Source organism: Poeciliopsis prolifica, unplaced genomic scaffold, assembly GCF_027474105.1.
Source record: "Poeciliopsis prolifica strain line A6 unplaced genomic scaffold, Auburn_PproV2 SCAFFOLD020, whole genome shotgun sequence".
In the NCBI taxonomy this organism is placed as follows: Eukaryota; Metazoa; Chordata; class Actinopteri; order Cyprinodontiformes; family Poeciliidae; genus Poeciliopsis; species Poeciliopsis prolifica.
The window spans coordinates 2,974,135-3,000,865 of record NW_026562395.1 but is presented as its reverse complement, the minus strand read 5'-3'; the positions used below and the strand labels follow the sequence as shown (position 1 = coordinate 3,000,865).

Here is a 26,731-nt window from a genome sequence, read left to right as displayed (position 1 = left end):
TGATTCACAGCACGGCATAAAAAGTTGTACAGATTCTACTCAGCTGCTGGGTTTTTTTTTTCGTTTTTTTTCTCTCGGTGCGTACATCTTTCCTTTATGTCAAGCTTGAACACAATGTGACAACTGTTAGGCTGTGTGTAAGATAACAGGAAAGGTGTGTTTGCTGTTGCAGTCTGACGGCTGGATGATGGGATGATGGGGTGAGGAGGAGTCTGCTGCTGAGACTCACTCGCTATAAAAGGCTCTTTCTTTGGCCAGAGCCAAACATCCTGCAGCCTGCTCCCGCCTGGACCTGAGGACCAAACCCAAACCAAGGTAACCGTCGCTCTTATGTGGTTCTGCTGCAGGTTTCCTACAAGTCTGGTGAACAAACTTTAAATCTGTTGCGTTTAAATTCTCCATCAAAATGGAGATTTTGTCAATGCACCAGTCGTAGATAAGCTGTCTAAGCATCCGTAGAGAAAGATTTATTTTATGTTGCTGACAGGGAAGAAACTAAAGGAAAGCAGTGGCGACATAAATCCAAGCAACTAAGATCATTACAGTGAGAGCGAAAATGGAAAACAGAGTAAAGACTACTAAATAAAAGCACATGAATGGCAAAAATATAAAACTTAAGAGACAAACTTAGGGAATATAGCATGTTTGAAACCAAATGTACATGCAATGTTTAAAAAGACACATAACCAGGGCTTTTTTTTATGTCTCCTGCAGACAAAGCTCTTCCTGTTTAGGTCAGGTAATGTTACCAATTTCTATTTCGTAAATAACAAAATGTTGAGACAGTTTTTTTGTTGTTGTTGTTATAACCAGAATAAAAAAAATATGACATTTATTTTTTCATATGCTTCACTGACTTCTTCGTTTTTTGTTTTTTTTTTTTGTTTCTTTTTGATTGTGAGAGCTAACAAAAGCTAAAATAAATCAACTGAACTTATTATTCTGACAGGCAGCATGGATGTAAGCAGTGCATCAAACTCTCAGATCCCCACACTGGTAAGAATGACACGTTTTATTTGTTAGTTTGGGGGTTTTTTTTACTTCTTTTTTCAATCCCCCTCATCCTGTGAATAATTGTTTGCTTCTGTTTGCATCTCCAAGTAGGTTTCCTCCATCTTGTCCACTCTGTCTCTTCCGCGTATCTCCCTGCTGCCTCCTGACCCTCCTCTCTCTCCGTCTTCCCCCTCTCCTCCGTCTCAGCACGCGGACGCCCTGTGTGGCGGCTGCCCGCCCTCTGGTTCTGCTCCGCAGTCCGGCGGCCTCTGGCCCACTCTGCCGCCGTCCGGGGCCGGGTTCCCCGCGTGGCCCGGGCAGCCCACCCAGCCCGTCCCGTGCTGGACCGGCCAACCAAACACCGCCTGCTGGCCCGCTCCCCAACCGGCTCCGGTTTCAGTCCCCGCTCCTATTTCAGTTTCCGCACCGACTCAAGTTACAACGCCGCCGGCGCCGACCGCCACCTTGGTCCCAGCGCCAGTTCAGCTTCCGACTCCCGCAGTCCAGCAGCCCTGTCAGCCATGTTGGCCTGCCACGCAGTACCAGCCGTCCCAGGTGCCGGCCCCGGCTCCGGCCGCCGTCCACCCGGGCTTACCCGGCTGGCCTGCTCACCCTGGCTGGCCTTACAACCCGGGGCAGTCAGGGTGGCCCGGACAGAATCCGTCCATGACGCCGCCCCACTGGCTTCCCCCTACATCTGGACCAATGGTCAGTGAATACAAGGCGTCCAGCGAACATCTGCATTGCTGTGCTGCCCTGATGCTTTCTTATGCTTCTCTCTCACTGTGCAGAGTGTGCCGTACAACTTAAACCTGGCTCGAGGAGTATATGACAAAATGATGATGACAATCCTGGCTTATGTCAAACCCAATGCCAAAATGTGAGCCTTTATCTGATAATTAGTGCCTTGTGGGAGAGTTCACAGCTCATTTTATCATGCTGCCAACACATTTCAATGCATTTCGTTGGGATTTTATGTGATGGACCAACACAGACACCCAAAACACAAGATGTACATTCAATTTGAGCCTGTGTGGATGACCGCAGGTGTAAATCGAACGGCTATTTGAGGCTGACCGCGTCTTCATTTGGCCCAGAGAAACATGCTGGAAATTGATCTGGTGCCACCAGTTTCTAAACGAAATCTCATTGCGTTAATCGTTTTTCAGTCACGTTCAACCACATCTATGTTTGCACTCTTTAAAATCCAAACTTGGCAGGGTTCGTAGGGAAAGTTAAGACAGCATGCATGAAGGTGCCACCGCCGCGTTCCTCAGAGGAGGATGGTGTGTTCGGTGGGATGTGCAATGTTTCTCCAGCTTTTCCCAGAAACTGTGACCAGAGCACCTTCCTCTGCGTGTTTGTTTCGTCCCCTACATGAGTTACGGCAAACTGTAAACTAGGATTCTCAGGGCTTTCTTTCAAGATCCTCCTGTCTTTCAACAGTTTCGTGACCAGTTTATATAATTTTGAAGGTATTTATTCAACTGGATTTTAAAAATATATCAAACAGAACCGCATACACTTCTCTTCTGCGCCTCAGGATCAGTACATGTTGGTCTACCTCATTAAATCCCAAATGTAAAACACAAAAGCATGAGTGGCCAACATGACATTAAACGACGTGCATGATTGCTGTGCAACAACGTTTAAATGTAAATGTAGGGAATGACTATGAGCGGCCTGGTTCCCCCTCCCTTTAGGTTCACAGTCAACTTCCTGAGAGGCAACGACATTGCCTTTCACATCAACCCACGCTTTAACGAGGGGGGCAAGCAGGCGGTCGTCCGGAACCACAAATTGGGTGATCGCTGGGGCCCAGAGGAGAGGGACCTTAAGGGACCCTTCCCTTTCGCTCCTGGGAGCCCGTTTGAGGTGAGAAAATTCAAGTCAGGGGATTTAAGCGGCTCTGGATCATTTTTTTTTTTACTCCTCTAAAAGGGTTTGTTTGTAATACTATACCAAACTGAATGAGATGCTGCTGTCATACATCAAAATGCAGCAATCTTACTCAACGACACACTTCTGATCTCTTAACTGCCTGCAGAATGAGAAAGATTTTATCGTTGAAAGTTGAAATAGGCCATCATTGCCAAACAACCTGTAACTGACTCCAGGTTACTTTTTCACGGTTAGCGTCAGGCTAACGTTTGGAAAAGGTGGAAAAGGTTGGAAGGTTGTTGGTGCAGCCAGACCCTAGATAAGACTGCTGCTTTACTGCAGGGAGGCTCCTGGAGGTCAGTGGGGCTCTCGTGTAACGCGAGACATGAATATTAATCACATGTAACAACCAGGAGCCGTCTGACCCGAAGACGCCGTGTTGGTCTGAGGCCTGTTGGTCAGGAGACGACACAACACACCGAAGCAGCGGCTCGGGTGTCTTTAGATGCTTCGCTTTCACCAGGTTCACTGTTGCTTTGTTTTCCTCCCCCAGATGAAGATCCTGTGCACTCCCGAGACGTTCAGGGTGGCGGTGAACAACATCCCGCTGTTCGAGTTCCGCCACCGCATCCGAGAGCTGAACCAGATCGACCGGATCAACATCCTGAACGACGTCGTCCTCACCTACGTCAACGTGGAGACGCTTCCTTAGGGAACCCGCCGCAGATTTTTTTAACTACTTTTCACTCGGAAATAAAGCACGGATTGTCGGCTAAGTTTAAGAAATGTGCTTGAATCGAAACGTTTTTTTTTTCTTTGCAGATTTCTGAAACAACTGACTAAAAAAAAAAAAAAGGTGAACAACTTAGATTGTTTTCAGATTAACCTATTTGTTAATCTGAAAAAGAAAAAAATTCTAACAGCTTTGTCTGTGTTCACTTCTAGGGGTCGGCATGAACTAATGGTAGTATTGCTTTTTAATGATTTACCATTATATGAATATCCAGGTCTTTTCCCAGGTTTTATGACACAAGTAAAACAAACTTGTGGTTTTTTTTATATTTTATTTTTTTGTTATTGTTGTTTTTCCAGATAACAATCCTGGACAAACACTAGCAAAAATAAAATCTTGCTAACCATAAAAAACGTAAATGAAAGTTGAAACAATGTCGTTGAATAACTGTAAAATAACTGAATATTTGTTGCAAAATCAATAGGAAAGCATCAAAAATGTGCATGTTTACTTTGCTAAATATTTTAAGAATTTTTTTATATAATACTTTGATGATTATGTACATTTGTGTTACACATAGCTGCAATAAGTACAAATTACTGCCTTAGTAATGGATTTAACAATTTATTGCATCTTTATTTTTCAGTTTGAAGAGTTTGTCCTAATTGTTGACATTATATTGTTTATTAAATAAAACGTCACTAACTGAATTTATAACGTGAATCTTGAATAAAGGTTTGAGCAGGAAATTGTTCAGTTTTGTTTATTTTTTTTAAGAGAACAAGCTCTTTCATAAAAATACAAAAAAAAATCTAAACAAAATTAGACGATAGGATTTTGACAAATAAAAGTAGACATTAAACACAAATGAGACAACACATATATAAGTAACATTAGACATCCTGTTGGCACAAAATATATCAAATTGACGCACACTTCACTTGCTGGCAAATGAGTCCGGAATCATTACTAATTTTTTATGAATCCATTCCCAGTCAATAACAAAACTTGTTTTGTTTTTTTCCTAAAAAAATAAATAAATAAAAAATCTGAAATATTTACAGGTCTGTAAATTACAGTGACATCCTGATATACTAATTTTCTTTCAGTTTATCCCAATAACCTTTTTTCAAATATGGTGTACTTTATGATGCTTTAAAGATTTAAATGATCGGTAAAAATCAAACCATCTGTCATTAACAGTTACAGTCTCAATTCATCACGTTGAGCACACACTGACGACAAATTAGGGTTGAATAAAAAACCAGGCACTTTTACGGAAGAAAACCAGTGCTTAATATCCAGCAGTCGTTCTACCAGCTCCACGTAAACTATTTACATTTTTTGTGCAAATGTGCAAATAGAAAAAGGTGCTGTTCACGTTCTGTAGTGTCGCTCTGGTCCGTTCAGGTCTTGGTGTCCAGCCTCCTCTCCACAGACTTCAGCAGCAGCTCGGCGTACTGCTCCAGCAGAGCCAGGGCCTTGTCTCTGTCGCAGTTTAACACGGGGGCCGCCTGGGGCCCCGAGGAGCCGAGGGGCAGTGAGTCCAGCTCGGCCTTGACCCTGAACAGGGCCTCTGACAGGAGGCCCATCATCTCCTGGTGGTCCGAGCGCCGAGGCTGGTTGCTTTTCAGTAACTGCGTCAGGAACACACATTAAACCAGTCAAACTGAATGTTCTTCATATCTTCTGTTGTTTTTTTGTTTCTGTTTTTTTTTTGTTAGATTATAGATAGAACACCAAGAGTGTGTTCATCAATTCAGATGAAAAATATCTTAAATGAAAACTCAGTGTGGTAGAATACTTTGACTTCTTAAATCTTGCAGCAATGCAAGATGTCTAGGAATCAGAAAACAGAGACCCCTCAAAGCACAATTTTATAAACTGTCAAAATGAAAAAAAAAAGGCAATATAAAAAAAGGCATAGCGAGAAATAAGCAAATAAAAAAGACAAAGTACATCTCTCCAAGTGTTTAAGTTGCAGGCAAGCGCCAAGTGAATTCTCTGGGGAAAGGGATGATAAATCGGACGGTGATAGTTTTAAATATACAGAAATCAGCTGAGATGTGTTTGCAAAAATCTGATTCGAGGCAATGAAATTAGGAAGCTTGAAAAGCTCAAGTGTGCTCAATACAGGAAGTGAGCACTTCGGCTTCTTTCATTCGAAGACGCAAATAAAAATCAGGTCCAAAATATCAGATAAATTCAATTTAGTTTCTTTAAGAAAACAATCCATCGCTGAAGTTTTCACTCGCAGTTTAATATTTTTATTTGGTTACTTTGACCGTCTTTCTCACTCCAAGCCAACTTACCGCCGTGTACAAAACGACGGCTTCCCTCAGACTCTGTCGAAGATCGGTGACGGCTTGCCTGCACGTCTCCAAAGTGACGGAGTGATCTGCAGCGAGAAGATGGAGAGAATGACTTTCACGATTGTCACAGCGTGCGGCGAGTCGGAGCGAGCGCACACGCAGACGCGGTACAACGCCTGCACAGAGGCACACTCTGCCACTGAGCAAAGCAGAGGAAACAGAGAGGGAAAAGAAGTGGCTGTGTGAACGGTGGGAAGAGTGAGAACAATTGATTTTTCACCCAATATCTTCCAGAAGGATGCAGTTATCACCGATAGATAATTAAATATTTCAGCATATGGGTTACGTGTGGATACAAGAACGTAAGGTGGCACGGACGCTCCCAAAAGAAAAAGAAAATTGTGACCTGCGGAAAAATTCAAGATGGCAGCCATTTTTCAAGATGGCCGCCATGATCTTTGAGGAAAATTTATTTTTTTCTAATTTTGCCAGTGTATCACAGATGAATGTTTTGGTGGGGAAATAATTCATATTTGGACCCATTAAAGTAATATTTAATCTTTTGATTTTTCAAGATGTCCACTACTGTTGACATGGAAAATACTTTTTTGGACTAAAATCGCTAATTAGATCAATGTGTTTGGCGTCATGTCAATCATATCTTTGTACCAGAGAAACCACATACATTCCTTTTTCTAAAAGGACACCATGCTTGTAATGGAGATTATGTTTGCTCTAAAATCGGCTGTAGTAATTAGCCACAACTAATCATGTTAGGTTCACTAACCACTAATTCGCTAAACAAGAATCTTAGGTCCGCTTTTGCTAAACTGTAAAAACAATTAGCAGAAAAAAATTGTAGCAGATGCTAACGCTAACCACTAGGACGACTGTGGGTGACTGGTGGGACATCGTATGAACAGGATGACCCAAGTCAAAAACATGAAGTGACAGAAAGTTCATCCGTGTCGTGAAAATGGGAAACATTTTATGGCAGTAATTGGTTCGAAAGGCTCAAAGATGGTGGACATCTTGGAAAATGGCCCTCATCTTGAAATTCTAGTTGCTAATGAAAATATGAAAAACAGGAGGGGAAAACATGCAAATTTCTATGCTTGTATCCACACTTAAAATATTTTTACAGTAATATGCAGCGCTGTTAGTGGCACTTAGAGACCTGAAACTGAACACAAACTCTTGCTTAAATGTGTCACCTGAACAAAGAGGAGGCATGAAATGTCTCCTGCATGCAGATTCTGATATAAACGAGGCTCAGTCATCAAAAATAAAGGACGAAACAGAGGGCACAAACAGACTGCAGTGATGATGAAAATCTGAAATCTGAGAGAGCAAACCTGGCTGTGGGCTCAATGTGCAGTCTTCTCCCAACACCAGAGGGCGCTCTTTAGCCACCTGACCTCCCTCAACACTGAGAACAAACGTTAAAAGTGTAAGTTACTTACAGATGGGATGCTGATCTTACCTGGAAATTAGCTTACCGAAAAACAAAAAGGGAGCTTTTCTCACATGGTGTCACTTTACAGCCACAAACCTCTTTTTATTGGGATTTTAAGTGACAGACCTTCAGAAAGTAGGACACAACTGTGAAATGATGCATAGCTTTCAAGATTCTGTATCATAGGGTCGATGTCATGGGTGGAAGGATGGGGGGGAGGGGTTATCACAGGAAATTGATGGGAAGATCGATACCAGGCGGTCCTGTTCAAACCAAAAGCACTCAACACTTCTTGGATTTCTGAAACCACAAATATTTTTTTCTTGAATGTCACAATTTTGAACTAGTCTCCTTTGTGTTTGCCTCACACAAAATCCAAGAACAAAACGTGGAAGTTTGCAGTTGTAATGTGACAAAACGTGTAAAAGCGGAAGAGGCGTAATTGTGTAAGCTTCTTCAAAATCCAGGGAGTTTCATTCACCTCTGAGGAAACGTGTCTCTTTTCTGCCTCACTGGCAGCGAACTTGGTAACGAAGGATCCAAACATAAGGAGAGTTGTCTGCATCGCGCTGAAACCAGGAGAGATACAGACATATTATTAGACATACAGCTCCTCCTGTATGTGTGTGTGTGTGTGTGTGTGAGTGTGTGTGTGTGTGTGTGTGGTTTCCACAGTGTGTGCCTCTATTCTTGTCTAACCTTGTGCTTTATCTGGAACATCACAGCGAACATCTACGGTTGAAGCGGAAGCCCTGAGCCCGGACGAGGAGCAGCCCGGGGCCGGATTGGCGTCCAGGCACAGGCTGCGCCGCGGGCTCAGAGTCTGCTTCGGGAGCGGGATGCGCGACGCCGCGGCGTTCTGGGTCAGACGCCCGGCTGCCTGATGACCCAGTGAGGAGGAGCTTTTGGAGAACGCGCCGGATGATTTGGACAACTCAAACGAGACCGAGGACGGGAGACAGAGGCTCGGCTCCGCCTCCGGCTCGTCGGGTGACCCCCTGTTTTCGGGGAAGCACGGGGAGCGAGGCGGCGACTGGCAAGGCTGGACAACGTCTCTCGGAGAGGTGGGGCGGCTGCGTTTGGCGTTGGAGCTGGCTGTGGGGTTCATGTAGGTGTGGCGGGGCTTTAGTTTGGGACTCTCCCATGGCGGGGGGGACGGCGGGGTGCCGGACGACGGGGACGAGAAGTAAAGGGACTGCTTGGAGGTGGAGGTAGGCAAAAGCAGCTGCTGAGGTCTCTTATGCTGCTCCCTTTGGACACTAGGGGGCAGCGGGGAGTGAGAGGCTAGAAAAGGAGAAATGGAAAGATAAAATTAATTCTTCTAGGAAAACATTTTTTATATTTTACATGCTGGTGGAGATGATTTAAAATTTGTATGTTGATTCACTTAGTTATTTTTTTTCAATAAAGACTAATGTGGAAAAAGTAAGACAAAATAAATATTTAGACTTCTGCCCATCTCAATTTCAAACAGAGTTATCAAAAGATTAATGCGATGACATCTGAACAAATTCAGTTTAAAGATGAAGAAATCTATACAAAAAAAATGCAACCTGGAGGAAACAGTAAGTCTCAATGCAAAGCTACAGCCAGAAATTTAAGAAATGGGATCAAATGAGAAAATCATACAGTCTAAAGATAAGTTCTGTGCAGAGCAGGACTTCTGGAAAGCAGCTGGTATGTCCAGCATGGAGGAGGTCGTCGATGCCGGGCTGGACTTCCTCCACTCAGGGGACCAGGATGTCTTCTTCTTCAGCGGCCGGAGTTTAGGAGGAGAACTTTTCTCCGGAGGCCTACAGAGATGACAAACCGCAGCTCTGAGCAAAACATTTCAAAATAAGCATCCTAAAAACTCCACACTTGAGTCTATGGTTTTAAATGACTGAGGGAAAAGTGTACATCTTGAAGGATTTCTAAAAGGACCAAAAAAGTCTGGGTTCTCTCGTTACCTCTCAGTTCCGACAGCCGTCTTGTCCTCCGTCTTTCTCCTCTCGTCCATCATGGGCCGAACCTTCGACACCGGAGGCTTGCCGGATTTCTGTCCTTCTTCCGACTCTGTCGTTCTGACCAGTGGAGCTACTGGTCTGCACAAATGGCAAACATTTATTTTCCTTGTGCACATTTTGGTAGCAAGGCTGACTATATCACGCTGAAGGACCTGAAGTAACATTAAAGTCATTGCATGTGAGTTATTGAAATAAAATTAAAACGACTTTCTGCATTGTGACTGATTATGGGACAGCAGAAGGAGCTCCGTTAGAGTCGGATTTGCCACGGATGATTCGATACTTTCCGATATTTGTCATGTTGCAACTGCAAACTGCAGTGTATTTCATTTGTTTGCTTTTTTTTTTTTTTACACAAAAGTAGTGCAATATTGTAAAATGGAAGTAAAATTTTAACAAATAACAGAGAACAGTTGGGCTGAAACATAATAAAAACTGAGCAAATTGAAGCTTTAAATAGAGTTAGATTATAAAATATTACCCTTTTTAGAATATTTAATGAAACATATGAACATGCAAAATATTCTCTGGCAAAAGAAGAGCTAACATTGCATATCACTCTGAACAAACAGATAATCCCCAGAATGAAGCACGGTGGTGGCGGCATCATGCTTAGGGTAAATTCAATTCTGTCTGAACTAAGTTGTTCCTTCCCACACTTTCTGGAATATTATTTCTAGACAAAATAGTTCAGTAATGGAAACGTATATATATTTATTCCACTTCACAAATATTCACTTTTATGTGTAATCTTGTCAGAGAAAATAGCAAATAAAAAAACCTAAAAGTTTGTACTTTTACTGTAATAAAACACAACACCGCTTCTATTATTCAACACCCTGATTTCCTGTTCTGTATTAAACTTTTAAACCAGTTTTTAGTTGTTTACTCTGTTTCAAAAGACTGACAGCGAGCTGGATCAGAGGGTACGCAGATGGTTTAACAGAGCAGCCTGTCAGCGTCCACAGGGGTTTATAATTATAGTGGAGGGCCGGCGCCGACCCGAGGTGGTCAGCACTACCTGTTATTATGTCCTTTGGCCAGGAAGCGTGAAGACATGCTGAGCCCCGGGAGTCTGCTCTGCTCGGCTGCAGAAAGGAGTAAAAAAAAAAAAAGAAGAAGAAACAAACAGAAAGTGGAAGTGAGACCAGGAGGGGAATCAATAATGTCTGTCTGAGCTCGACTGTAGGGGTCATTGAAAGCAACACAGAGGCATTCTGAGGCACAAAAGCCCCGAGGCCGAGCCTGAACTGGGATTTTCTGTTCGATATCTGGCAGTGTCTGAGGTGTGAAACCAAAAACGTTGCGGTTTATATCTAGATTACTTTCCTTGAGGGGGGTAGGGGGTAAGTAAAAAAATCTCTGAATCCACCTTTTTCTGACAAATGAGTGTTAAAGGGGAATCGGCTGAGTCGTGGCTAATTCAGCAGCATCTGTTCAGTCCCACCTGAGCCGCAGCTTTCGGCCAGTGCCTCGAAGTTCTGCCGCAGGAAGTCCTCCTCACCGGGCTCTTGGGAGTCGTTCACTGTCCTCAGAGCTTCGTCCATGCTTGTCACCCACGCCGTCTTCCTCGCAGCCCGCTCTTCCTCCTCGTCAGAGCTGCACCGACTCAGAGATTCCAAATCTGCTGGAAATGAAAGCAAAACCTGGAATGGGCGACAGGGAAGCACAACGGAGATGGTGTGCAGGGGGAGCAAACTTTGCTGCGTGCATCGCCTTCAGTATTTGGAAAAAAGACAGTTTTAACATTTCTATAATATATAAAATTGTAGAAATTGTATTATATTGTATATATTATGTCACATAGGACAAGAAGTCTTGATGCGTTTGATTTGAATGATGTAAAACTGAACAACACACAGAAGCAGAGCTATAAACGGGTTCATTTCAATGATTTACCTCCATCCATCATGCGTCAACTCTTCCTGTAAGAGTTGACGGAAAAGTTGACGCATGATGGCAACATCATGCCATCTCTCCAGGTTTCACTTCGAGATTTGGATTGTTCTTTTTGAAGATTTTTTGCATGTCGGACAAAAAGTAATCAGCAATCACAAAAAGTGCGTCGACAAACAAAACAACAAAAAGGCAAATCTATGCAAAAAATGAACGCCGCCCTGCCCCGAACGACTTTTTCCGGATTTTTACGGTGCTCTCGCCACTTTTCCTCTAGTTACGGCGTCCTTCCACTTCCTAATAACGCTCATTAATCACATCGGACCTCAGCAAAATAACTTTTTAGCCATTTGATTGCCAGTCACTGAGCTGCTGTTGCACCGAAATGTTCCCGTTGTGGGACAAGACAGAACATTTCTACTCTGATCTGCAGTTTGTGTTTACGATGTCGGAAACTGCAGAAGCTCTTCGGCAGTTTCTCACCGTCCGGGACGCGATCCGGGCTGGACTCCCGGCTGTCGTAGCCGAGAGAGCAGGCGCTGTCTGGGCTGCGACTGTCCTGGCTCTCTGCGCGTGTCCTCTGCCGCGGCGGGCTGCGGGGCCGCTCCGTCACCACGTAATCGTCGCTGCAGGGCGAGAGAAACGGTCAAACTCCTAGAAATTAAAAAAAAAATAAAAATGCCGTTCCCTTGGGTTAGACAGTGTGGAGGAGTTGATGAGTTACCCATCCACTGGACTCGTGTCGTCTTCGTTTTCCTCAGAGAAGAACACCGGTCCAGCTGTCACCGCGGCACAATTGGAGGGCAGCCAAGCCAGGTGCCTCCTGGATCTCTCGTCCACTTGTTGCTCCTGAAAATGAAAGTTGTTCTTCAAAAACATTTTTAAAATGCATCCAAATTCCTACCACCACCAAAAGAAAAAGCCAATCTGCTCACCTTGGGGTCATGGAGGCTGGAGATGCTCTGTGTGGGGCAGTTGAGGTTCTTCTTTTGACCAAAGGTCTCAAGTTGCCTCAGATCCAGCATGGATTTCACCATCAGCTCCAGCGAACCGATACGACGGGACCAACGTCTCCGCGGACGCTTAGTGGGGTCAGGAAGGACTTGGCTGACCGCTCCATGCTGGAGGAAACAAACAAGGCTTTATACCAGCTGTTTCACACACAGTCATGTTGTCAAAACACACTTTAAAGTCTGTACACATGCTCAGACAGAAGAGTCCTGTAAATGTCGTGTTTATGGATGTGAGTTGATTAAAGGTGGAAATGTTTTATTGGTATGAATGCATTCTGTTTGTGAAATGTTTGTGTAAATTAATAGCTAAGATACGAACAAAACGCCAAGGTATTTTTTTTAACTGCGTGGTTCTTAGCTTATTTAAAGCCTCTGATTTTCTTACCTTTCTCTGCTCCCAGTCCTGTTCTTCATCTGAACCTAATATTGGATTTTAAAAAAAGCAATCATTAGGTTAAAAAAAAAAGAAGTAATGTCTTGAAGACATTTTTACCTCCACATGGATCAGGTTAAAACAAGAGCTGATCAGCTTCTCTCATGTCCTTTTATTAGCCAAAGCGTTCATTAAAGCTGCTCTCCTGGCATTAACACAACTACCTGTGTCCTCCTCTCCGTGGCAGCTGTTGGAGGAGCCGCTGCTTTTGCTGTCGTCCGCATCATTAGTGTCTTCGTTCTCCTCCGCCTCGTTGTCTTGGTCACTGTCAGACGACAGGCCAACCAGAGCGGGAGCGCTGTACGCTTCCCGCCTGTGGTACAGCAGCAAAAAAAAAAAAAAACATAAAAAAAGATTCATAATGATGAGGCTCTGTGGTGCATCAGCGTGTAAAGCACAGAACTCATTATAAAGAGTGGATGGCTCTGTTGTAGATGTTAAAAATGAGTGTGTGTGTGTGTGTGTGTGTGTGTGTGTGTGTGTGTGTGTGTGTGTGTGTGTGTGTGTGTGTGTGTGTGTGTGTGTGTGTATGTGTGTGTGTGTGTGCACCTGATTCCAGAGGTCCCACAGCGAGGTGAGTCCTGGTGTTCTCCCAGCTGGTACCGCCTCTCCTTCATGGCCATTGTAAGTTCTGGAGCAAGGCGCCAGACAAAGACACAGCTGGGGGAAGAAAAAGCATGCCAGCATTAAATATTTAGGGCTTCATTTCATTGTAACAACCAAGGAAACCGTCTTCAAACACATTTCTGGAGTCATTTCCTCTCGCGCGAGGAGCTGGAAATTGATGCCACGCAGCTGCCGGATGAGTTTTTTATTAATTTTTTTTAGCATTCTTTACAGTGGTTGATCCGAAAGCAAAGCTCTCATTAAGTCTTGTACATCAATCTACCACGTGGCAGGTTGTTGCAATTTGTATTTAAGTAATTTATTTTCTAAGTACAAGAGGCAACTGAAGGCAAGTTGCACTAACACTCTCGCTCTGAATTTATTTATATATTTTTTGTGCTTTAGGTGGTTAAAGGGATCAATCTTTGACATGATAGAAAAGATAAAAATAACATCCTTTTAGGAGGAGCACACAAACCCTTCTTCATGTGCAAACACTCACTGTTTTGACTCCACGTGCAGCAATTCGGGTTTTTATGGTATTAATAGGAACTCAGAAGCATTTTGTTTTTCAGCTAAATACAACTAATTAGGAGAGCACTGATAATGTTTTCCCATTTATGTTCTTTTGCTCAGATTACGGGATTAAAACCCCACAAGGCTGCGCTTTTTGTTTTTGGTCAGATGTGAATCAACGGTCTAATGTAATGCGTGACAACGATAACTATTTATTTAAGCTACTTTAAAGTGAAAACAAAGCCGACAGTAAGAGCGCAACCTTGCTTCGGGAGCCATTTTGAAAAAAAAAAAAAAAAATCCACCAAAGTGGGCGGAGCCAAAAAAAACAAGGCGGGGTGATGACGTGTTGTCAGGATGAGGGAAAGCTACGTCGCCATCTTTGTTGCTACATTTAGCGACTTTTTAGACCCCCTCCAATGAGGGGTTGAAAAATGCGGCTAGCAACAAAGCTAGCGGCGTTTTTCGGTGTTTTTGGAGGCGTGTGAAAGGACCAATCGTTTTCCAGTAACTGTCCCAGTAGCGAGTGCCACCGTACACCCCAAATCCCCGGATGTGGAAGAAGCCGTTAGCTGACCATTTGGAAACGACTGGAAAATTCAACTACAGTAGCCACCCTTCAGCCCAAAGAGGGCAGCACTGAGACAGTTTTAGGTCAAATTACACAAGTTTGCGTGAAAATGTCACAACTTGCACAGTAACAAAAGATAGCATCTGTTCAATTCATAGACTATCTGTAGAAAAAACTAATTATATGTGGTTTAGCTACTTCTAAATACAACCAAAACCAGAAATTAATACACACTGTATAAAAAAGATCCAGAATCCCTTGAACTCATAATATGAGATTGAATTAGACAAAACATTTTTTTAAGGTAAACTGGATTACCAGACCAATGGCTTACATACACCGAGATTATCTACATGCAGATGATGATGTCATGTCTTTGAAAACATAAATGGAGGAAAACCTTTTGATGCATTTCAGGGCTTTCTAGAAAAACCAAGAGAATAAAATAATCGGTAGGGCGTAATTTCCAGGATAAAGGTTCAACTTGTCTCCCACGGATTAAAAAACGGCAACATATCTCTCACCAAGTCAGATGCCTAAAGCCACAAACAGCCATTTTAGTAAAGAGACATTGTGAAGTATCAGGGCACTGTTCATAGTAAGTGTCAACAGTTTCTGAATCACTTTCCTGTGTGAGCTCAAGTAAAGACCATCCGCTCACCTGTCTCCTGACACAGAGATTAAATGCTTGCAGTCGCTGGTGAACTTCATCCCAGTGATAATCTCTGCAAAACAAAAGCCAGTCATTAGCATCGTGTTACCTGGGCTAACAGGTAACGCGATAGCTTTCGTTAGCTTTCAGTCTGGTTCTGTTACCCGAGTGTCCAAACATTGTGGCGACACACTCTCCAGTGCAGAAGTCAAAGATGCTGATGTTTTTGTCGGAGCAGCTGGTGGCCACGTATTGACCCGAAGGATCGATTTGAACCTTTTAGAGCAAATAAAAACAGTTCCTTATTTTCTGAAGTGTCTACATATATATAAAAACAACCACTGCAGCGTGAACTGAAAGAGGAAATGTCACCCTGAGGAGACTGCCATCTTCACTCAGCGATCCTTTGTAGAGCTTTCTCTGTTTGCCGCTGCTGATGTTGAAAATTCTGCATCGGGAAGAAAAGCAGGCCTCGGGATGTTTCAAACTGCCAGCCGTAAGAGAAGCAGCCGCACGCATGCACCTACCTGATGCAGCGGTCCTGACAGCCAACAGCTGCGTACTTGCAGGTGGCATCTACACTCATATCGTAAAGTGTGGTTTTCCTCACCGTGTGGTGGGAGCGCCTGAACTCTGTGCCTTTGTCAGTCTGCAAAAGAAAGAAACAAAGAAAGAAAGTAGCTCAGTTTTTTTCCCACACTGAATAAAACTGCACTGTGTAAACTCTATATCACCTACTAACATAAATATTTCACAAATGTTCAGATGTTTTATCAAAAAGAGCAGCCAGCTGCTTTTCCCACCAAAACATGTCAGTTTGAAGCCCAGCGGAGATCCGAATCTAGTCGTGGAGCAGCTTGTGCGGCTCGTTTTACGGTGCCTTACGAAAGTATTCACACCCACAGAGTATCGAGTAGGTCAGAGGCGAAGAAGAATGAGGTTATAAAACAATGTCCAAGCTTTAGATGAGCTGCAGAAATCCGCAGCTCAGGTAGGAAAAGTTACACTGCAAAAACACAAAATGTTACTAAGTATTTTTGCTCCAGTTTCTATTGTAAGTGCTTGAAATAAGACAAAAGTGACTCAAAAGTGATTTTTCAGCAAAATACAGGAGTTTGCTTTAAGTAAATAATCAATGAGGAATCAATGAAAATAAGTACTAGTTTCATTTGCATTTTATTCCACTTACAACAAGACGTTTTCCCGTGTTATACATGAAATCATTTGTCAGCAGAAGTACTTACTGATCAATATCAAACATTTGACTTAAAACAAGCTCCTATATCTTGCTGAAAAGTTACTTGTGAGTCAGTTTTGTCTTATTTATGAATATCTGGACCAGAACCAAAAATAGTTAGTAAGGCTTTGTATTTTAGCGGTATATTGGCTGTGCCCTCACAACTCTCACGTTTATGGCGGAGTGATGAGAATAAAGCACATTGTTCAAAAACGAAAGAGTCAATCCAAAACACTCTTTGCAGCTTGCCAACGCCGTGAAAAAACGTGGAATGGAAACCTCTGCTCAAACGAGGCCAAAGTGTTTTTTGTTTCTTTGACCTAAAACCGAATCGGTGTTTGAGGCAGAAAACCAACACCACACATCCGTCTGATCAAACCCTCCTCGTAACAGTGGCAGCATCGAGGCAGGATGCTTTTCTTTTTGCAGGGACAAAAATCACTTTATCGGTCACTTTGCGAATCAGAGTTAAACACGGGATAGGAGGAACGATCCTATTGTGCAGCAATCGGTGCAGATTAGCAAACTGATATCCGGTCAATATTTTATTTTTTTCCTGATTTGTCCAGGGAGCTTTGGTGCTTTCAAAGGCTTTCAGCTCAGATGGAAAGTTCACAAGAAAATGTCCCTTCTTTAATATTGCTGCCGAGTGTTTGTGTAAGCATAGCATAATTATCAGCGTCACATTTACGAGAGCAGCTGTTGCGCGTTCCACAGTAAACATCAGATAAAAGGTAATGATGTTACCTTGTGCGCTGTGCGAAAGTAGATGCTCTTGTCTGCTCCACAGCTAATCATCCTCACCTTGTTGTCATTGGCTGGAGAATTTTAAAAAAAAGTATACAATTACTTAATGATTTATCTATGGTGAAAGTTTTTATGACTGGCAAAAAACAACAAAACATAAATGTGTGAGGTCTTATCAAGAGATCTTATTATTGTTTAATCGTGATTTACAACCAGTGGGAGGAAAAAAATAATAAAGCGGGACACATCATATTACGGATTAAATAATAAATCAATGATAGCGACCAATGCGCATAGAGAATAGAGAAGGACTTTGCTCCAGCAAACAAATAAAAACCCAAATTGACAATACATGTACATTTCATTAATTATGTAGATAAGCTCACAGAAGCGGGACTTGTGTGTGTGTGCGTGTGTGTGTGTGTGTGTGTGTGTGTGTGTGTGTGTGTGTGTGTGTGTGACTGAGCAACGATAATAGCTAATAGCGGGGATTAGGAAGAGATTAGCCGTCAGATGTCTGCGGCGTCTCGAGTGGCTGACCAGCGAAGCGGACGGCTGTTATGGATGAGGAGTGTTCGTCGAGCGTCTGCACCAGGCTGTAGCCGTCGTCTGCGTCCAAGACGTGGATCAGACGGTCCCTGCTGGCTGTGGCGAGCAGCTTCAGGCCTGAGAGCGACGGAACCGTGTTAATGCACGGCAGACTGGATTAAAAAACACTGCCACTGCAGTCACAGGTGCACACACACACGCGCACCGACCTGTTTCTGGTTTACTGTACTCCAGACAGAGGATCTCAGCGTCATGGGCTTCCACTTTAAGAATCTCCTCCATGCTGCTGAGGTCATGAACCCTGCACGACAACGGCATCACGTTACAGACAGATGAACGCTAGAGGTCCGCCAGTCGGTCCCCGGCCGTAAATCACCTCAGCATCCCGCTGCGGTCTCCGGATGCCAGGTGTTTGCCGTCTGGACTCACGCAGATGGTTCTGATGCCTGCTCTGCTTTCTGCTGTCTGCCCGTCCCCTGATTTGTCCGTGTTCGCGTTCCACTCCGGATCCTGCAGCGCGCCCGCATTTCCATCTATGTAAATGATCTTCAAGAGATCCTGCAGTGAAAACAATGAGAACAGAGCCAATCAATCATTGAGGGGGATTTATGTCAAAGTTTCAAAAAGCCAGAGGTAGTGGAGGGTGATTTGTGATTTTACGCCACGTTAATTGACGCCGATAAATCGTAATTCTTATCCTGATAAGAAATCTATCAATGCAAACAATAAACCACACAATAAATATCCGCTCAGAGAAGAAGAAAGAAAAGAAACTTGCAGTGTAAAAAAGGCGAACTCACGTTGCTGAGGATGTTCTGGGTCGAGTCTCCCATCCTCCATATTCTGACGGTGCCGTCTGCTGAGCAAGTGAAGAATGAGTTTGATGACGAATCTGCGGCCAAACCTCCGGGAACGTCGGGAAACACCTGAGAAATGACGACGGGACTACTTCAAATTCGGCGGGAAGTTGGAACAGCAGAAAAGATTTCTGTGTTCCTCTGGTCTATGAAGTAAAATCCCAATAAAGACCAGATGGATAAAACTTTTAACATGTATGAAAAGGAAAAGATGAACAGCCTGTCTCAATCACAAGACTCTACAATTTTGTTTATGGTGCCAAAGTCGGGTAGACCGTGTGAAACTCATCAGATCCAAATCATTTTTAGCGACCAAACTTGATCAAACTTGCTTAAAATAGATTCACTTTATCATTATTTAATGCTATGGTTTTAGTTTGTGTATTTTTATTGATTTCTGTGTATTTCTTACTATTTAATTCTTTTTCTTTTGCATTATCCTGTTTTTTATTCCAATCGTTGTAAACTTTCTCTGGGAAATAGAGTTGATTTATTCATCATAATGCACCATTTCACTCACCTTTTCTTCTCAAGTGCTGAAAATTGGCTTTACGATACTGTGACTATAAGTTTTGTCAAAATTAAAGATAATAAAATATATATATTTATTCTTGTGGTTGCAACATGACAAAATGTGAAAAGTCTCCTGAAGCTTCTGGAAGTGATCGACCCATTTATCAATTATCCATCAATAGCCTAATCACTCACTCTATTTTTCTATTGTTAAGGGGACATTCAGAGGTCATTATTGTGTCAGAATAGTTTTTCTTTGTTTTCTTTTTTACACAATCGCTTAATGCCGAATGCGTTTACCTCCAAGTCCCAAACAGACGCAGCATGGAAGAGGGCAGAGTTCACCTTCCCGACCCGGTGAACCTCTCTGACGTCCCACACATACAAACTGTGGTCACTATACACACAGCTGAGCCAGCGGCTCACGGGATCGTAGGTGACCGCAATGACATCTGGGTATCTGTCTTCTTTTTTGGTGTGAAACAGGGCACTGCACAAAGTTGGGGGGAAAAAAAGAAAATGAGAAGCGATGGACTAGATTTCAGCTTAGACTTCTCCAAAACAAACAAGAGGCGTTTGGGAGCGCTTCAGACAGCCGACAGATGCCACTCGAGACAGGAAAGCTCTATAAATAGATTGTTCGATTCAACCCTGCAGTGGATCGCTGCCAAGAGAGTGCAGCGCTGCTCCTGCTCCTGATCCGGTCCTCACCTGGCCTCGGTGACGGCCGAGACGTCAGCGCCGACGGGATGGGGCCGCGGCAGCGTGCAGACGAAGTGGAGGTCGGCGGGTCTGAAGGCCCGCACCGTTCCGTCTGCGCAGCCGCAGAAGATCGCGTCTTCGGATAGAGACAAGGACTGAGCCGCGCCGGTCTGAGAGGGAGGACAGCGCCGGGAGACAAACTCAATACTCAGCTTTGTGTGCGGTCGGAGCACCGCTGCTGAATAACTGAACCCAAATGTGAACAAGCTATTGGCGATCCGGAGTTGCAAATCGATGCAGAAATTGTTACATTATAAGGCTGATAAACCGCATGATCACTGTAGACAACATGCGAATGTTAAGTTGTAAGAAAAGGAGAGAAATAAAGAAAGTGATTTGTATATTTGAAAACCATATTACCCTCATATTACTCTATAAGTCTAAATGGATATGGAAAAAATATTTTACTGGTGGTGAAAAACAACAAAAGTGAGACTTTGCATTCCATAATAATTGCTTCTTCAAGTCCGCACAGCCATTTTTGGCTCTTGACTGAAATTGTTGTACTTAGATCTTCCAACAGGGGGCAGAAAACAAGTAAAACGATCCATCAAATGAGTTTGATCAAACTGAACACGTGTAACAAGAAGGCAAAACCAGAAGAAATCGGTCTGTCACACACAAACCCAGTTTACCACCACTGGAAGAAAAAGACATCACAGACATCAATAAAGAAAATGATGCATTTGCCATCATTTTGCTATTAACATCTCCAGTGTATCACATCCAGCCGAACGGATTAACAAAGTACCACTGATATTCTCTGTGTTTGGACCCACTTGGCCCAAACGAGTCTCCGCTGGTGTCACTCACCCGCAGGTCCACCCACTTGTCCAGCATCCTGCTGCTGTTGAACTCGCACAGCAGACCGGAGGACGTGATGCAGAAGGTGGAGTCGGACTTGGAGCCCCGCCCACAGGCCACGTCAGAGAAGAAGTTGTTCCTCAGCTCTCCCAGGAGTCCCGACCGGCCCAGTAGAGGCACGGGAGTGGTGGTCTGTACGCGACAGGGAGGGGTAATGCTCGGACAGGCTCACTTTCTCTTTAGAGGCAGTATGAGAATGAAGTTTCTTAAAAAAAAGAGCAACAACCAAACAAACCGAAAACACCCTTCCACACCTTGTTGGCCTTACAGTTGTCCAAATACCAGAACTTGACGTGCCTGTTGCCCACAGTTACGAAGTAAGAGCTGTCCTCAGAGAAAGACACGCCTGTGACCTTGCTGGACACTTTGTTCGCCGCGACGACGACGTCTTTCTGCAGGAGAAGAGCACAAGGACGACTTAAAAGCACATATTGACTGTAAAATCCAAGCTTTTCATGTCAAGTTTGGCAGTCGGCTGAAAGGCCGAACGTGACATTGCTGTGCTTGTTTAGCAATTCATGGGAGATCGGCCCCCGCTCAGTGTTTTTGTCAAACAATAAGGCAGTCAGCAAGCGCTTGGCCTTTCGGCACAAAGACTGGAAGTAGGAGGAAATGGGTCAGTTTTAGAACGATTGTTTCAAAGTCCCGCTACCTCCGAATCAAACCCCCCAAAATTTTGCTTTTTCAGGAGCAAATTTAAGTGCTAGAAATGGGCTTTTAACACCTGTGTGACAACACTCTGGTTTCCCTCAGAATCTAACAGATTTCAAGAGCTGCGGCACGTCAGTGAGCAAATGTCAAGTCAAGATGTGGCATGCTGTTAGCCTCGCACCAGGAAAGACTCAGCGCGCTGTCATTGAATCAAAGCTGAATCAGCTTGCTGCCAGTTTAAATGTCTGTTTCACGTGTGAAACATGCGGTTGCCATGTTGTAGTATGTTTTATTTTTATAATTATTATCCCCCTGTAGCTGCTGGCTTCTTTTTTCAGCTGGACGTGACAGCATGAATATAACCCTCTTGGTCCTTTTCATTAAATTTGGGTAAATGAAGAAATCTAACCCACGTCACTCCGAAAGCACCGCTATAGAAACGCTCGTACGGCAGCAGGGTTATTGCAAACGGCACAGACCTTCCAGGCCCAGACGTGGACCATCATGTCATGCTGGTTTCCCACGCTGACTATGTATTTGCTGTTGGGAGAAAAGGCCACACACGAGACGCCGTATTTGTGCTTCTGGAGCTCGGCCACCTGCCTGCGCTCGGCGACGTCCCACAGTCTCACTGCTGGCAGGTGACCGCTCTGATGGAAAGAGACAAACAAAAACAAAACAACAGCATGCGGTCGTTAACATTGCATTTTATACGGCATCTCCACTGTGGAAATCAGGTTGACTTCACTTGCTTAACCCCAGTGCTCACCTGTCTATCCTGTCTACCTGTCTTCGCTAAGAGCTAATCCTCCCTGTCCTCTGACTGAGAATAGCTACTTTGCCTCCAAGGGATCAAAAGGTCAGCAGACTATTTGTGTTGTCCTTTTTTTTTTTAAGGCTGCAATCAATGGGAATTGAGGCAACCAGTAAGTCTGAGCTGAAAGAGACAGAAAACAAGGAAAAACGAGACAGATAGCCCATCTGCTGGCAGCTGCTTCTTGTATGCAAATGAACCTCTGCTCGATGAATGAGCGCAAGTCAGACATCAGATAATTTACTCTGTGGTTTTTTTCTTTTTTTTGTAAATTCTGAACTCATGTCTCGTAATAAAGCTGTGATGCTTCTGTGTGGCTTTGACCTCAAATCAAACAGATTCGCAGATTCGCTCAAAGCGGAGCAAAGCAAGGCAAGGTGGCCTTCAGGTGTTCCAGATTAAAACGGTGCCAAAACTTCAGAAAAAGGTGCCAATAGTTGCCGCGATTCGGTCGTTTGAACTTTGATTCCCGTAGTCATAGCAACCACCCCGTGTCCAGCCACTTGCGCGGCGAAGTCCTGTAATCGGCTTTGGTAGGCAGGGAAGGATTAAGGTGGCGCGCGTTGAGCCGAGGCCCACGTTGCGACACCGACACAGAGGGCTGAAGACGCATCAGTGACGGGACATGTGGGACCGAGACGCAACAACAACCTGGACGCCTTAAAAGTGGGGAGGCTTTAGCTCACTTCGTACTCGCCCGCGGAGACAGATGGATCGACAGCGAATTTGTATTCAGCACCAAGCCTGTGTCTGGCAAGAATGAAGTATGCAAACCACCAACTCTGAGCAGAACTGAGTTAAGCTTTTCTTAAGCTAAGAAAAAAAAAAAAAAAGCAGTCATGTTTCTACTGCAAAATGAATTGTGTTCATTATGAAATATTGACAAGGATGAAACTCACCTCTCCCGTCACCAGGTGCTTTCCGTCGGGGGAAAATGAGAGAGCTGTGATAGTTTTCCTGTAAAAGTGAGGCAGAGGATTTAGTTTCATTTAACATTCTGGGGGATACCGAAAGTTTATTTTGCTCCTTTGTGAATGTGGATCAAATTTCTGCACAACTCACCTGGAAGTGTTGATAATGTGGTGCTGTCTGTCCTTTTTGGGGCTCAGCAAGACCACCACACACCTTCAGAAAGAAAGGAGAGACACAAGAAAAACGTGCGGAGGATTTTAACCACTAGTCCTTTTTTTAAAATCTTTGATTTGAACAGCGACACTTTCTTCACATTTCTTTCAACAGTTTTAGCCAAAACATCTTTTTGACTAGTTTGCAAAAGACAAAAATTTACATTTTTTAAAAAAATAAGATCCTCACAAGAAAGAATTGTGAAATAAAATCAAGTGAAACTATCAACAAGCAATTACAGATTGATCATTTTGTAAAAGTATGGTTTTAAAGAAGTTTATTTTTGGGAGTTTAATATTATGTGTCTACCATCCAAACATGCACACTCGTTTTGCATGGTTTGCTGACATGGCTAAACCTGTTTGGCTTTACCCAACAGAACCAGGTGCATGGATGGTTTAAAGAGAGTCGCTGACAATGTAGCTTCCCATTCTAGCTCCCATTAAAATAATAATAATATAACCAATTGTGAGTTATTAAACTAGAAGTGATTTGCTATGTGAATGCTAAATATTGATTTAGAAAATGTTGATTTTTGATATTTGCCACTAGGTGTACAGCACAAAAATCTCCTGGATGCTAACTATAAAGCTACAACCATTAGCCAAGGGCGGGCTGTTCTGTTCAGACGGTAAAATCAACCACTGTCACTGAGTTCATGTAATTACCGTCTCAAAGTTGTGAAGCGGTGTTGGGGTTTGTTAGTTTTAAGCAAAGCCACACAAAGTGTCTTGAATCACCTCTTATGTTGAAACATTTGAGCTTTTCCAAGTGCAATGCTATGCTAGGCTACATGGCTTCCAAAAAGACTGGAAAGTGGGAACGAAAGGACAAGAGGTCTTTATTAGCCCATAAATCCCTCCTAGATTAACCTCATAAAACACAAACAATAAAAGCGTTCAAAATTTGTGGACAACAATACTTAGCATATTTCACCTTTGCTTGGAGAGCAACGTTACCTTGCTAGTTCTTTAGGCTACAAACATATTTTGTTTGGGAGAGCCTGCTAATATAATAGCTAACTAAAATGTAATGTTACCAATCAAATAAGAACCTTTTAGTAAATTCCCCCTCCTGACATCAGTCATGTATATTGATTTTTTTTATTTTTTTATTTAGGCTTTGTAAAATCAAGCCAACTGAGTTGAAACCACACTAAGTAGCTAAACAATGTAGCCTAATCTGTCTGTAATTTCCATGCTCTTGTAAATGCTCTCTTCCACATTTAAATCGCTCAGAGAGAAACAATGCTTCCTGTGAGAAGCACTTCCTCTCTCTGCACTGTGTTCACTGGCAGATCTCAGATTAGCGCTCCGCCTGTTGCAGAACAAGCAAGTTCTTGAGAGGCGTGCCAGGAAACTACATTCCTGGTACCGCAGCTTGTACCGCTTTAAACTGGGACAGCAGGTGGAATGCCAGATTGGGGCTCAATTTAGGAAATTTGTGCTTAATTTGACAAGCACTGTGGGGTCACGCACAAATACCTGGACACATGTAGACGTCTCAAACTGACAAAGAAATGACACGTTGAATAATATGTAGCTTGTTTTTAAGGAAGACGTGTAGCTTTGTAACCAGGTAACAGGTTGGTTGACTTCACGCAGCACAGATGTGAAGCAGTTATCAGAAACTGTGCTTAAACTGCTCAATTTAGCTCAACAGCTAAAGTTAACCCTTCCAGCACGCCAGAATCTGAGCCTTTTGTGGATCACAAGCGGATATAAAAAGCCTCCAGAGGGACGGCACAAATAAGATTCTCTGATTGAGGAAGCCTACAGGGCCCTCCTCCTCCTCTTCAGATAGTTGACAGATGACACTTGATCGCAGAAATTTGCACACTACACGTCTGCAAGGGGCAGATATGATAAGAGGCCATGAGTGTGCCGCTGATAAGACAAAGAGCAGATGTCGGGATAAGGGTATTTACCCCGCAGGATAGGCCACAAGTCCAGATCTGGGATCGCAGGTCAGGCCACTGTTTCCTGCGGCGGTTATCCCCAGCACCTTCTCCAAAGTCACCTGTGGAGACACATAAAGGAGACCTTTTTTTTTTGTTCTACAGATTTCTGGAGAACTGCTGGTGGACAGGCAGATGGGAGCCCATCCAACAGTGATGTAACTAAGCATCTGTGTTAATGAATGAAACGCAAGAGGAGGGAGGCAGGTCGCAACATGTGTGCAGATGGAGCTAGAGCGACAGAACTGAGGTGCAAAAACGCTGAGCAAAACACAAAGACCCTGTTCAAAGTCAGCAGAAATTTAGAAAGCATCTCAGATGTCTGAACAGCTTTTAATTTCGTCGAGCTTCTTCGACTTTTCACTTTCCGAAATTCAGTAAAGAGCCGTCTCTGCCGCAAGGCTTTCCTTAAACCAAGTAGTTAAATGCTGAATGTGGTACGGTAGCTTTGTCACACTTTATTTTGATTGTTCAGATGAGAAAACATTGTTTTTATTTTTGCTTTTGTGTGTGTGAAAGTGTGACGTTGAAGTTCTGTCAGTAGAGGACGAGTCGGCTGGCTCAAAACCTGCTGTCTGTCTGTCTCGATGAGTTCATGGCGTAACACACATACCTTCACAATAACAAACTCAACAAACCGATCAGGAGAATAACAGGAAAGCACAATAGGGATGCACAAACAAAATTCTTTCCCAAACACAGAAATATACTTTGTCAACTTCTAATTTTTCCCTATTCAATAATGATTTATGATTTATAAAATTACATGCAAAGGGATCTTCGAACCATTGCAGAATTAAAACGTGTTTGCTTATCTGTAAAGAAGACTTACATTTTCCTAACTTTTTTTTTCTTCATTTGTTGTTGTTTTTTGAGAGTTTGGAGATGTGATAGGTGAATCATTTGAGAACCTGCTAATATAATAGCAATATGTATATATATAAAATAATGGTTTGAAAGGTTAGATTTTTTTTAAAATTTATCTTAACAACAAGAAATAGGACATTTATCACTCATCCTGTAACAAAACACCTTCTGAATTTGGTTCGATTTAATGAGTGGGAACAACAACTCCCTTTGCTTTTGAGGTAAAACCAGAAACAAACAAACAAAAATGATTGTTTATGCTCCTATGTACATATTAATAGAATGAATAAAACGTTATTAATAAACTACGAATCCTTTGTCTTGCACCTCACATTACAAGGGGGCGCAGAGAATCATGCAGGGGCCATGAAGGGACTTCGGGCCACACTTTTGACATGGCAGTAACAATAACATATCTTTGATTTGAACACTTATCATCCCATGCAATTAACGTGTTTGCCCCGAATCTGCAACTTTATCCAACTTCCCCACTCCCCAGTAGTTCTTCTCACCTGGCTGGTCAGACTTTCCTTGCATTTCTTCTTGTTCTTGATTGACGGAGACCGCAGTAAATTTCTGATGCGGCTTGTGATGGTGAAGCCGTCGCCGGGCATTTTGAGCGCGGCTCTCTTGAGTCAAAACCAATACCGAGCGACAGATCCTCCAGCAGCAATCTGTCGGTCTCTACAGAGTTGGACAGCGCTGCTGCTGCTGCTGGGA

At 43.4% G+C, this 26,731-nt stretch overlaps 2 protein-coding genes across 3 annotated transcripts; one reads left to right on the top strand and one right to left on the bottom strand.

The window, feature by feature from the left end:
- The first annotated feature begins 244 nt into the window (after positions 1-244).
- Positions 245-4,356, top strand: LOC129369112 (galectin-3-like). Of its 2 annotated transcripts, none has more exons than XM_055044446.1 (7): positions 245-315; positions 715-739; positions 950-996; positions 1,201-1,701; positions 1,785-1,873; positions 2,697-2,868; positions 3,428-4,356. In XM_055044446.1, exons 3-7 carry the CDS (start codon positions 955-957, stop codon positions 3,584-3,586), a joined length of 963 nt encoding a protein of 320 aa, XP_054900421.1. In that variant the 5' UTR covers positions 245-315; positions 715-739; positions 950-954; the 3' UTR covers positions 3,587-4,356. The 2 variants fall into 2 exon arrangements, with proteins under 2 accessions (XP_054900421.1, XP_054900423.1); XM_055044448.1 differs by having other exon boundaries at positions 258-315; positions 715-734.
- Positions 4,355-26,731, bottom strand: LOC129369111 (mitogen-activated protein kinase-binding protein 1-like). Its single transcript, XM_055044445.1, has 33 exons — positions 26,524-26,731; positions 25,115-25,206; positions 23,125-23,187; positions 22,962-23,019; positions 21,728-21,898; positions 20,852-20,989; positions 20,547-20,729; positions 19,683-19,843; positions 19,272-19,461; positions 18,402-18,527; positions 17,978-18,159; positions 17,811-17,902; positions 17,593-17,718; positions 17,053-17,123; positions 15,596-15,717; positions 15,441-15,516; positions 15,233-15,344; positions 15,078-15,141; positions 13,273-13,383; positions 12,888-13,036; positions 12,676-12,710; positions 12,213-12,398; positions 12,002-12,126; positions 11,761-11,903; positions 10,829-11,008; positions 10,403-10,469; positions 9,325-9,459; positions 9,005-9,168; positions 8,075-8,659; positions 7,857-7,944; positions 7,275-7,348; positions 5,920-6,005; positions 4,355-5,244 (listed from the first exon to the last, which is right to left on the bottom strand). The coding sequence occupies exons 1-33, from the start codon at positions 26,623-26,625 to the stop codon at positions 5,014-5,016; spliced, it is 4,488 nt and encodes a 1,495-aa protein (XP_054900420.1). The 5' UTR covers positions 26,626-26,731; the 3' UTR covers positions 4,355-5,013.